Consider the following 12,615-nt stretch of genomic DNA (forward strand, 5'->3'; position numbering starts at 1 on the left):
GAGCTTTTTCAGAAGGTCCCTGCTCAGCCACGCAGGTATCCTTATGCCCTTGCCTGATTTCTTTCTTTTTGGGATGCACTGATCCTGAGCTTGGAGGAAGCAATGCTTAAATAGCAGCCAGCTCTCTTGAGCCCCCTTACCCTCTAGAGCCCTTTCCCATGGGATTTGTCCAAGCAATTCTTGAAGCAATCAAAGTTAGCCCTCCTGAAATTTAAGGTTTTAACCCTACTTGTCATTTTGTCTGTACTGCATTTAATCCTGAACTCTGTCTTCTCATGATCGCTGCAGCCCAGTCTGCCCCCAACCTTAACATCCTCCACCAGTCCCTCTTTGTTTGTCAGTACCAGGTCCAGTAGTGCACCTCTCCTTGTGGGCTCCTCCAGCACCTAAGTCAACAAGTTGTCATCAATGCACTGGAGGAACCTCCTGGACTGTACATGCCCAGCTGTGTGGCCTTCCCAGCAGATATCAGGGTAGTTGAAGTCCTCCACGAGAATCAAGGCCTGTGATTGTGAGGTGATTCTCACCTGTCGGTAGAAGGCCTCATCAGCTTCCTTGTCCTGATCAGGTGGACTGTAGTAGACACCCACAACAGTGTCTCTGATATTACCCTGCCCCTTAATGTTGCCAGGATCTCTGGTTTTAGCAGTTTAATGCCAGGAAAACACTGTGGGGAGTAATCTTTGAGACAAAAAAGCATTAATGGAACTTCAATGTGTTTTATATGTTTGTAAGTGCAAAGTACACATTATTTACTTTAAGGGGAGGCAATGGGGAAAGTGCCTTGGAATCCATTTTATTTATAGGTGGTCTTAGATAGAGGAAGTAGTGAGATTTAGCACCTATGTAACAAAGCAGCAGCATTTGGCTCTAGGAGAACCCCAGTTAAAATTCACGTTGACTGGTGTCTAGGCTGTGTACTTGTTACTTTGTTTTCAGTCATTTAATCCAGTGTAAAGGCCAGATCATTAGAATCACCACCCCCCCCCCCCCCCATTTTAAATAAGTGCCGTCCTCACAAGAGCGGGTTAAAATTTCAGCTATATTTAGAAAGTATTTGTTTCTCCATCTCTTTCACATAGCAGCTCATTGGTTTTGCATGCGTAATAGGCCTTGAGAAGACCACCACCTTAACTCTTTGAGAGTACTAAGAATCCCAGGTATCTCCTTGTATTTCTGATTGTAATTTTTTTCCAAATCTTGCTAAGTAAATGAGAAAAAGCTTAGTGGGCAGACAACAAGAGTATGACCTTAGTGGCATGTAGGAATTCTAGGTATTTTAAACGGTTTCAGAACTGCAAAGTTTGAACATGTTGTGCTCAAGCATATGTGAATGTGGAAATCAGTCCCTCTGCCATATTGCCAGCTTAATGCAACACGAAAGTTGTAAAACCTTTTTCTGCTGTTGTTTGGTGTCTGCAAAAATAAACTAAAAAATGTTAGCTGCATTTCTTTCCTGGGGAGAGCAAGGTGGAGAGAGGAAGAAAAGGACCATTCTCAGTGTTCTGTACATAACATGAGGTCTGGGTGAGGCTGTCCTTTTTGTGTGTGTGTTTGTGTGTCTTGTACAGTGCTGATGCTGCCTTGCTTGTGCTCAACAAATTATAACCATTTTCAAAGTTTGTATTTTTTTACAAGCCGTGTTACAGTATGTTGATGTCAAGCAGCATTTTTTGTTTGTTCATTCCACAGATGCTTCAAAACCCTTCAGAATTTGCACAGTCTGTAAAATCCCTATTAGAAGCACAAAAACAATCTATTGAGTCTGGCTCCATAGCTGGTGGGGAACACCTCTGCTTCATGGGAAGTGGCAGGGAAGAAGAAGATATGTATATGAACATGGTGCTAGCACACTTCTTACAGGTACAACTAAATCGTTGTTGACTTTAATAGCTGAAATAAAGTGTATCTGCACGTGTCATTGATCCTAAATGGCAAAATATTTTCCCCTTAAAATCTTCACTGGTTTTTACATTACTCAGCTTTACAGTTTTTATGAAATTAACCCATGTTTCATTACCATGCTTGCAAAACTCATTACACATATTTTTGCTTCAATCAAAAATGTCTTTTCTGTTGCAGAAAAATAAGGAGTACGTAAGCATTGCCAAAGGAGGATTTATGGGTAAGCTTACTAATAATGAGCTTTGGCTTGAGAAAACTTGATATCTTAATGCCATTGATATTTTTTATTAGGCTTTGGCTAGAAATCAGCAATAGGAATAGCAAATAGGTCTCATTTGTCAGGTTTTTGTTTTGTGTAAGTCAACACTGCATTTGCACATTTGTTGTTAGCTATTTGTGGTTAGAGGAGATTGCCTCTTCTAAGTTATTCTTGATGTTTAGCCTCTGTAGATTGCAGATTCGTATGAAGATGCTACTTCATAATTACTATTAATTGTTGTTGTGTTTTCTTAAATCATCAGTTCATAATCCGGCAGTTTGTGTTGCTGGAATCAATCAGGCTCTACAGTGGAGAGATCTGTGCTACAGTATGATTATAGAGGTATCACTAGTCAATATGGCAGTGTCATAATAGCTATCTTTAGGATCAAAGCAGTGATTTATTTTTAATGACTGTTGTATTTTAACTGTTTTCTTTACAAAAATTAAGATTACCCTAATGCCTTTGTACTACTGAAAGAAAAGCCAGGGGTGATTATAGCAGTATCTGAATTTATCTGTTATTAAATCACATGGAGCAAAAATTGTTACTGATTAGTCTTGGATATACTGTATTTCCATCAACTAATTCTAGTGTAGTTCTGAATGTTTTGGGTTTTTTTTTTAATGGCCTTTCAACAGCCCTCCAGCAGCACTTAGCAGATATCAATGTAGAAGGACCCGAAAATGGCTATGGCCACTGGATTGCTAGTACCTCAGGCTCAAGAAGTAGCATAAACTCCTCTGTTGATGTAAGTGAATTTTAAGCTCAAGTGGTAGTGGGATGGGAGTCCCGGGTGTGCTGAATTTTTTCTTCGTGTTTCTCACTCTGTTCTGTAAAATGCATTACTGCAAGTCATGACTGTTCTCAGTTGTGTGTTTAATTTCAAACTATATTCACTGTCTAGTCGGAGGCAACCTAAACATTTTTATCCTCTTGAGAGTAAGAACTTGTAGAGAAGAACTTGCTGTAGTCATTCTCCAGCATAATATACATAATGGACAACTCTTTTCTCGGCTCTTCTTCACTCTGGGAATAAATTACTATGAGACTGGCATACAGTTTCATGGGAAAGCTCAAAATTGTCTCTGGTTTACATCTGATATGGTGTATATAGAATTTGGCTTTTAATTTGGATACAAATTATCATTAATAGGATTCCTTCCTCTCTAGATTTGCATAGCAGAGTGCTCAGTGATAAGGTTTGTTTAGCTTACTTTATTGGATCATCTTTACCTCAGACACATGTTGTTGCTGTCATTTAATAGAACTCTAAAAGAATACTTAATGTTGTAATTTATGTTCCTCTGAGTACCAAAAAGTAGATTCTTGTTTTGTAGTCTATTTCCTTTCTTAACAAACTAGAGATGAAATAACATTCTTTTTATAAGATTAATCCTGAGAGGAGTTACTTTTACAGGGTGATTCTCCTAATGGTTCAAGTGATGGAAAAGGAGTAAAATCCCTGGTGAACAAAATGACGGTTGCTTTGAAGACTAAGTCTGTGAATGTGAAAGAAAAAGTTATCAGTTTTATTGAAAATACATCTACTCCAGTGGACAGGTGCGTCATTTATATCTCGCTGTGAATTGGCAGTAAGGATTGACTTCCCATTTCAGGTGGCTATTTGGAAACATGAAGACTGTGCTAGTTAGGAAAAAAGTTATCTTCCAGTTTCATCTTGTAGATTTCCTACCTCTACCCTCCTCACAATTCTATCATGACACAAACAGCCTATTGTGCTGCTTTAGTATTGCAAGGCCAGCGTGAGCAGCCTTTTCTCTTGAATGTTTACCTAGAATTTGTCACTGCATGGTTAGTTTGACTTCTTATAATGTGTCGGTTCTGTATTCAGTGTAAAAGTCAAGAATGATTTCACTTTTATTTCAGTCCTGACGCTAATGGAATGGGTGAATGATAGAAGGATTCTGGTTGAGGTTTTTTGGTTGGTTGGTTTTGGTCTGTTTTGGTCTTTTAATTGCCCCATCTTATCAAGTTGAGGTTAACTTTTTTGAACGTCTTAATTTTTCAAGTCCTATGTAAAGCTGCTTTTCAAACCCAGAATCCACTCTTGTTCATTCTATGTATCTTCAAGTAGAGCTGGGAATGAGAATGTGCAAACATCTTAAGACACTTTCAAAGTTGGAAGTCATCGTTCCAAATACTTAACTAAGTAAAAGAATGAGCTTTCATCTGACAAAGCTTTAATTGAATAGCCTGTTTTAGAGTTCTTTAAAATGCAGCTGTTGGAGTTCTATGTTGCTAAGGCATTGGTATTCAAGAATCTTACAGAGTTAGTGTTTGTTTGATAGCAGGATTTAAAATATGGGCCAAACAAGCAGTAGTTTTTAGTACTCTTGTACCTAATTGAAAGGTACACATTGTTGTTTCTTTTTGTGTTGGAATTTTTTTTTTTTAATTATTACGTCACAATTAGAATCAAAAAATTCTTAAATGGCACTTGATAGTAGCTCTTATTGTGTGAAGAATGCAAGTAAGACTTATACGTAAGCCATACATAGCATGAAGAATGCATCTTTTAGTAGCATTTTTACAAATATTTCTCTACCTCATGGTTAGCTGTCATGAAGCATTGTTTTTTATTTATAAGCATCCTCCTTGAAGAAGATACATTGCCAATATAAAGCATTTCAATTATTTATCTATATTTTTCCTTTAAACTTTTTTTTTTTAATTCTTTTGTTCTGTCCTCTGCCCCAATGTACTATAGAATACCTTTCAATATTCCCTGGCCAGACAGAGCGAGCCTGGAGCGGTAAGCTTGATAATTAAGCAGTCTGACTAAAACCACCTTTGTCGTATTTAGCATGGCATCACAGTATTTGTAAGCATTGGTTACACTGACAAAATCGCTCACATATTTTTATATTAATTTAGGTTTTTTCAATATGTAAAGCTATTGGTTTTTACAAGTACTGGTCAGGGGACTAGAAGAAGAAAAAGAATGTATTGGCAGTGCTTTGTTCTCTTAGTTTCTGCTTTGTTATTTCTGTTCTCTTCCTTACTATTGCTTTTTATGGAAATTTTTTTCTACTTGTCACTTCCTGTATAAATTTTTTTAGTGACTTGTACTTGTGAAAGACACCAGAAGCAATTACTGAACAATTTATGGCTTAAGTTGTTAACAAGAGAGACTACAGCTATGAAAAATACTTGTTATAAAGCATCATCAGAGCTCACATATAACAGGGAACCCATGCAGAAATTATATCTGGAAATCTGGAATTTTTATGGTTCTCATCACGTGGTGACAGAACATGCTGATAGAACAGACGTGCTCATTACTGGGAAAAGAAAAATGCTGAGTTCATAAGTAAATATGCCTTGCATCTCTCCCTCATCTTTTTCATGTAACTGCTATTTCACACAAATGTGAAGTCCCCTCACATTTGTCTCAGATTTATTGCCTTATAATTATTTCAGAAATTAAAATTGTGAATTGAGGTTATATAAAATTACTTGTGATAAAGGAGGGACAGCTGATGTGTAATCACTTTGGAAATTTGGTTATACTTTAGGAACTCTGTGTTACAGCTGTTGACCATCGTAGACTGAAAAGCGTGAAGCTTGGTGCTGGAAGAATTAGTGAAAATCTAAAATGCTGTTTGTGTTTTCAAGGATTTAGGACCAATTCTTCTTTCAAGTAGTTTACACATAATTTGAGATAGGATTTACCCATAAGCATTAACAGAATGGTATTGTGTAAGCAAAACCAATAGTAATGTTAGTGAGTATTCTTTTTTTTAAAAAAAAAAAAAAAGTAATGGGAATATCCCATTAGCACATAACATATTTTGTTAATTTAGAAATCCTAAAGATCATGGGGACATCTCCCCATATTTTGTTGATCAGTTTTTAGAATATGGTAAGAAAGCGTTAAAATTCCAACTTAAAACACTTGGTGACTGTGTTCGATAACTGAAAGACACTTGAATCCGTATTTGTAACCAAGAAGTTTTGATATATTGAGATTATACTTCTGTTAATTACTTGATCCTTTCACTCGTATTACTTATCTTCTTTCATTGGGAAGATGCAATAATAAATTTGCTCACACTACGGATTACTACACTGTTATCTTAAATTTGCGGCTCTTAAAAACGTGGAATGGCATTCTTTTCCCATCCATATAATTAGATCCACTTTGTGTTTATTACCAATATATTTAATTTTGCAGGTTTGCCACCAAAGGCAATTACATTCAATTTGTAACAATGTAATGATGGCCTTCCATGCAAACAGGTTAAAGGAAATCCATTTCTAGTTTAAGATGTTACCAGCTTTTTATAAAGTAACTTTTTACTTTCTCTTGTCTTGACTAACTTTAATCTATAAACACCCATGAGATCTTCTTGTAAATCCTCTCTATGTATTTCAATTTGTATTTAAATGTGCTGCTTCTTACTCAATTGGTTACGTATTAACTAAAGCATATTTACAAAAACCTCCATGTAGAAGCACTGCCCTCTTGAATTGTCAGTGTCATTGATGCTTATTGTCTTAAACACTAATGAGCATGGTTTTGTATGTTTATTTTTTGTTTCATTGTAGAATGCATTTCTTTTTTTTTTTTTTTTTTTCCTATTAAACATTTCCTTGTTTTGTCTACATTAGTAAATTTTAGCCTTAGAAAACGCAGGTTTCTTTTTTAACTTTCAAATACGCTTTCAGGTATACAAAAGTACTAGCATTCATTTATATGTTACTAAAGAGTTTGCTTCTCCAACTTGGTTCTACAGTAGCATGTAAACTGGAGTTTGTGAATATACTTAAAAGAGGAACCAAGGCTTATAGTTTGTAGGAAATATGAACACACATTATGGGGAGAGAGGTTATAGAAATTGAAATGGGGGAAAGGAACAGGTGTGTTTTGGTTTTGTTTTGTTTTTTTTTAACTACTGCATGTTGGTAGTTCCAAAGGCTAAAATCTGGAAGTGTTTTTTTTTTTTTTTCTTCAGCAGTTACCTATTTTGTGGCATTCTGAACCTTTGGGTTTTCTCATGTTTTTGAGGTATTCTCGGCAGTTGAGGGCCAGAACTTTTAACATGACAGCTGTGAACGTATAATCACAGCACTCTGATTTAAAGCTGGAGCTTTAAAATATCGCAGGATTTGCAGCTGTTACTGTCAAACATTAAGACTCAGTTGTGTTTGTTTGTGTCATTTGGTAGGATCTGTAGAAATAGATTCAAATGTGATTCTTGAGGTCAATATCTATGCAGAAATCCTGGTCATGTTGCGATTTTAGCACTAGGAATTGCTTGACCAAAGATTTCAGGATTTGGCTCATGCTGGAGAACGTAATGGACAGAAAGTCAAAGTTCACACTAAAGCGGATGGTTTATAACCCCACTTTGAAGTGCTTAAGGTATTTTGTTCTCTTTTGAGGAGTTAACTAGAAAAATGAGCTTCCAGACATGTTAGTTAATAGTCTTCATTTTTTCCTCCATCCCAATTTGGCATCCTTGTAAAGCTGCCCTGACTGTCCAGAAATATTTCAGTTTCATGCTAGAAACTTCATAGCATGTTGTCAGTTTTCAGGTCTCTAGTGTATTTTGTCATTTGAGAAGGTGACTAGAAGTTCTTTTTAAAACAAAGAAGTATTTCTTTTCACTTTATTTGTTATAACAGTCACCCTTGCCAAGTAACTGAAATACATGCTTTCACTAACCAAATAACTTTATGGGTCAGTCACAGCTTCCTTGCAAGCAGCTTCATGAAATTCACATCCTTCTCAGTTGCACAGTTGTGTTTACATTTTGCTAATATGTTATTGTAGGAGTCATACCATCAGTTTGAAAGTTACTTTTCTTCTCCCATCCCATGTCTTCTCCTGCCCTTTTCATTGCCAACAGACATGTCAGCAGCAGTGACAGAGTAGGAAAACCCTACCGTGGTGTGAAACCAGTATTCAGCATCGGAGATGAAGAAGAATATGATACCGGTACAGTAGAAGATTTTCCTCTTACCAAGATTAACTTATTTAGACAAAATTATGAAGCTTGGCTAAATCATAAGAATATATCTTACATCTTTTTCTTACAATGTGACATTTTTCTAACTGTTATCGTTGATCATGTTTGTTATGGTGGTGCTTAGGACCAACCAAGAAAGAAACACCCTTTTCAAATGCATAGTAGCAGATTAAATAAAGATTTTGTGGTAGGCACCAAACAGCCAACAGGAAGAAATGGAAATAGATGGGTTTAGTGAATTGTTTGTGTTCACTTGTTATTTCTCTACTTAAGATAAGAAGGATGAGGAAAGATGTGAAATGGCTTTCACAACAAGCATAACTGAATGTTAGAACTTTGGTTAGGTGAAATAGGCAATTTAAGGAGGAAAAGTGGCCTGCAAAAATAATGTCTGCGATGGAAAGGGATCAACCGTTGTTTGTTTCTTCTTGTACAAGAAACTAGAAGCCACAAGAGGAGGCTTTCCTGGAACGTAGTTAACGTGGTTTTGGTACTCCTTACTGAAATATATTGGTGGTGTAGGTGCAAAAAGTTTACAGGGCTTCAGGGAAAGTCTGGACAACTCCATGTAAAAGAGATCTATTAAACCTTACTGAATGGACGAATCAGACCAGCCTAATAAATCCCCTGAGCTGAAAATAGTTGTCTGCTGAGAGAGAATTAAAAGAGAAATATCAGATATGCATGCCTTTTCTTTCTTGCCTCTGAACAATTGTTTATGGCTAGGTGGACCTTGGTTTGAATCAGTGTAGCTAATCTGGATTTAAGTGAGTTGAAAAGTTGTCTGATACTGTGTGAAAATCTTTTTTTTTTTTTTTTTTTTTTACTTTTACTACCTTCAAAATAGATGAAATTGATAGCTCCTCAATGTCAGATGATGATCGAAAAGAGGTCGTCAACATCCAAACATGGATAAATAAACCCGATGTGAAGTATAACTTCCCCTGTAATGAAGTAAAAGAAAATGGACATATGTTTCCCAGGTACTGGAATTGGTCCTAAGCTTAATGAAAATCTCTGTCTTGATACACATTTAAAAAAAGAAATATTGGGCATTTAAGTTATTCTTGATATTAAAGAAGGCAATGAAGGTGCAAAACAACCTAGAACAAAATGTTGCCGCTATATTTGCATTCCTATATTTACAGTGTTATAGAATGGTGATTATGTACAAGACCAGGCAGGCCCAAGTACCTGTGGCTCCATTTTTTCTTGCATACTTGTCTCTGTCCCTTGTGGTATGCACCCATTTTGCCCCTGAGATTCTGTGACCTTGTTAATCCTTGAAGAGCACCCTGCATGATGCTTGCTGTATTTTGGCTTCCCCAAAGAGTACAAATCCTGTTGAATCTGGGTAACAGAAAATTTTGATGGGCTTTCTCTTGCATCATGGTCTGGTTTTGTCTTTTATTAAAGATTTTATTTTCCTTTAGATTTATTTTATATGATGTATGATTAGTAATCTGTCATAGTATGATTTCTCTAAGTGAGTTGGAACTTAACTAGTGTTTTCCCACCACTAGTTGAACATGCATTCCTTCCATGAAGAAAACAAAAGTAGGTCTTGAACTGAGCTGGCAGGTCAGCATTCCCCGTTAGTGCTTGTACATTGACAGTCATGGAGTGCCAGCACATCTGTTTACCTTAAGTCTGATGCTCTGTATGTAGAGTTGCTGCTCTATAGGTAGAGGGCCGGGGTTGGGGTATGACTGAAGGATGAAGGAGAGGCTGGAGGCATTTTCCCTACTCTGTGCATGGCCTGACACATTACTGGTGGTTGTGATCTTTGTTGATAGCAATCATGGCTGTTGTGTTGAGGTGATGATGTTAACTGTGCAGTCTGGTTTTGTATGCTGTTGAGGGTGCCGTGCTTGTTTTCAAAAATGGCTGTGATACAGTACTGAAGGACTATCTTATTTTGTAAACGGTTCTAAATTCCAGATTTTAAAAATATTAAAACTGTTTCTTAGGTTTGGGAACTGTTTTATCTAGCTCTCTCCGTGTAGCTTATTTGTAGAATTTAGCTTTCTAAATAGCTGGTATTTGGTTCATTAGCAAAATTAATTTGTATTTTTGTTTTCCTTCAAGTCATCTCCTAGTAACAGCAACTCATATGTACTGTTTGAGAGAGATTCCATCACGAAAGGGACTGGCTTACATCCAGTCTCGACAGGCGCTCAACTCTGTAGTCAAAATTACATCCAAGAAGAAACACCCGGAACTGATCACCTTTAAATATGGAAATAGCAATACTTCAGGCATAGAAATTTTGGCAGTTGAAAGGTAAGCCATTTCAGCAGCAGGGATGTAAGTAGTAATGATATACAGAATGTTGTCGACTGGAAATCGGGGCATGCTGTAATTCCCAGAATTGAGGTCAAAAGTAGTATTTTTTATTTAGATATAGGTAATTCAGATGTGAACTAGAAAAAAGATCTGCCAGCAGAATGAGGCGATTTTACAAGACCCAGCAGAGAGGAACTCCGTGGTCTGCAGTGACAGTTGTTGGGGATGGGATGCGTGCAAGTGTTTTCTTTCTGTAATGTGTCTTAAATGAAAATGAAGCGGACAGCTGTCTGCAGCCTAAAGTATGGATTTGTGAAGAGTAGGATTTAAGAGAGTGATCTTTCTTCTGTGGTATCTTTTCTGAGACATCTGACTCCTCCTATGGATTATACAAGAAGTCCAGGAGCCTGAGCTCAAAACTCTGAATCCCTGAAACTCTCTTCCTCAAAGTTAGGTATTGCCATGCTCAGCATTTGCGTGCTTGGGATGGGTGTATTTGGCTTTTTTCCACTGGTGTAGTCTGTTGTTTCTTGGCACTGTTTTAACAAAGTTGCTGACATCAGTGGACATTTTCTCATCCTCTTCCCTGTGGAGAACTATGTGCAGTGGGTGCTCTGTTTCCACAAAAAAATGTGGGAGATGAGTTTCCTAGTTAACTAGGGAAGTTGTTCTATGCTTGTTGGCTGCTTAGAATGAAATGAGTTTGGTAGTAGGTCAGACAAAGATAAATTAAAATGTTGCAGAGAACTTTGCTGTGTGTTGAATTACCTCATCACCACCTTCTTGACTGGACCAAATCCAGAAGAGAAGGAATCATAAATAAATGATCTACAGCTGTCTATAGGAATTTAAAAACAAACAAACAGGAAAACAAAACAAAACAAAAAACACAGACTACGACTGCCATGCTTCAGTCGGACAGTGCTATCTGTAGAGATCTTGAACTGCATGATCTATACGATTGTCAATTACTGAGGAACTTCTCCTTTTCAAGATGGCCTGTGAAGTACTCCTCAACAGTTCTAAGTTCACAAATGGAAAGTTTCATAGTATAAACAGGAAATAAATGTTATTTTCTCAGTAGTTTTTCATTTTAATATATTCCCCTCCTCCTTCGTTCTAGTTTGTGCCAGAGTAAAAATCAAAACAAGAATTATGGAATTGATACTCAAAAATTGTATAGTGTATTAACGATGGCTTTTTCTAATCTTTTTTTTAAGGTATTTGATTCCAAATGCAGGTGATGCTACCAAAGCCATAAAACAACAGATCATGAAAGTATTGGATGCCTTGGAGAGTTAATAACTAGAGACTTTGTAGAGAACAGTTTATAAAGAAGCAGCAACCAAGATACTGTATGTGGACACAAGCTGACTGTTTCCCAACCAAATACTAACTTAAGAGAATTTTTCTGTTTGCTGATGGGAGTGCCTGAGTAGCAGGCTTAAGATAGGGTAAATTATTATCAATTTCTGAACAGGTTTTTTAATTTTTTTTATTGTTTTTTTTTTGTTTTGAAATGTTTATTATAAAGGTCAGTTGGTTTCATTTTTAATGCAGCCTTAATGTGAGTGGTCTGGGTTTGCATTAAGCACATTAAAGGAATGAAGCACTGCCAGATATGGAGCAGCAGTTGAAAACAGAATAATTTTTAAATTACTGTCCCTTGAAAGTAAAATGTCTCCATTGCCTACAGTCTATAAATTTGATTTTGCATACTGAGTAGTATCAAGGACTGATTAAGAACTTAGGTTTATACAGAGAGCAGATAAAAAAATCTTAGAAATACTGGTTCCTTCTCATTAAAAATGGTCAACTCCAGCTTAGGCTGCAGATAAATGGAAAAAATGCAAGCAATTTGTAAAATTAACTGTTTGAGAAGTCTTATCCATGACTAGGTTAAATAATTGGAACTGGTGGTAAGGGTATTTTTAAATACTAAAATGAACTGTGCACAATAACTTTTTACTACAGGGTTGTGATTTTTAATTATGTAAAATTTTACATTTCATAGGTTGAAGCTATTTCTCTTATAAAGATGTGCACGTGCACTGAAATTGAAGCTAATGCTTCATGACAGAATATGACAGTTAAAAACAAGTTACCTTGCTCCTCAGAAACAAAATGTCTATGATAATAATTAGACCTTTAAAAACATTCACTTCAGCA

The 12,615-nt window shown here is 36.5% G+C and overlaps 1 protein-coding gene across 1 annotated transcript in view; it reads left to right on the forward strand.

Moving 5' to 3' along the window:
- The window catches only part of TBC1D23 (TBC1 domain family, member 23), a 29,329-nt gene extending 17,333 nt beyond the window's left edge, over positions 1–11,996 (forward strand). The window contains exons 10-18 of the mRNA XM_009891624.1: positions 1,693–1,863; positions 2,083–2,125; positions 2,806–2,915; positions 3,585–3,727; positions 4,896–4,940; positions 8,041–8,129; positions 9,008–9,143; positions 10,249–10,443; positions 11,667–11,996. Of these exons, the coding sequence (XP_009889926.1) occupies positions 1,693–1,863; positions 2,083–2,125; positions 2,806–2,915; positions 3,585–3,727; positions 4,896–4,940; positions 8,041–8,129; positions 9,008–9,143; positions 10,249–10,443; positions 11,667–11,748 (1,014 nt within the window). The 3' untranslated portion in view covers positions 11,749–11,996. The remainder of the gene's footprint in view (positions 1–1,692; positions 1,864–2,082; positions 2,126–2,805; positions 2,916–3,584; positions 3,728–4,895; positions 4,941–8,040; positions 8,130–9,007; positions 9,144–10,248; positions 10,444–11,666) is intronic.
- Positions 11,997–12,615: the final 619 nt, after the last annotated feature.

Source organism: Charadrius vociferus, unplaced genomic scaffold (assembly GCF_000708025.1).
Source record: "Charadrius vociferus isolate BGI_N301 unplaced genomic scaffold, ASM70802v2 scaffold329, whole genome shotgun sequence".
Classification (NCBI taxonomy): Eukaryota; Metazoa; Chordata; class Aves; order Charadriiformes; family Charadriidae; genus Charadrius; species Charadrius vociferus.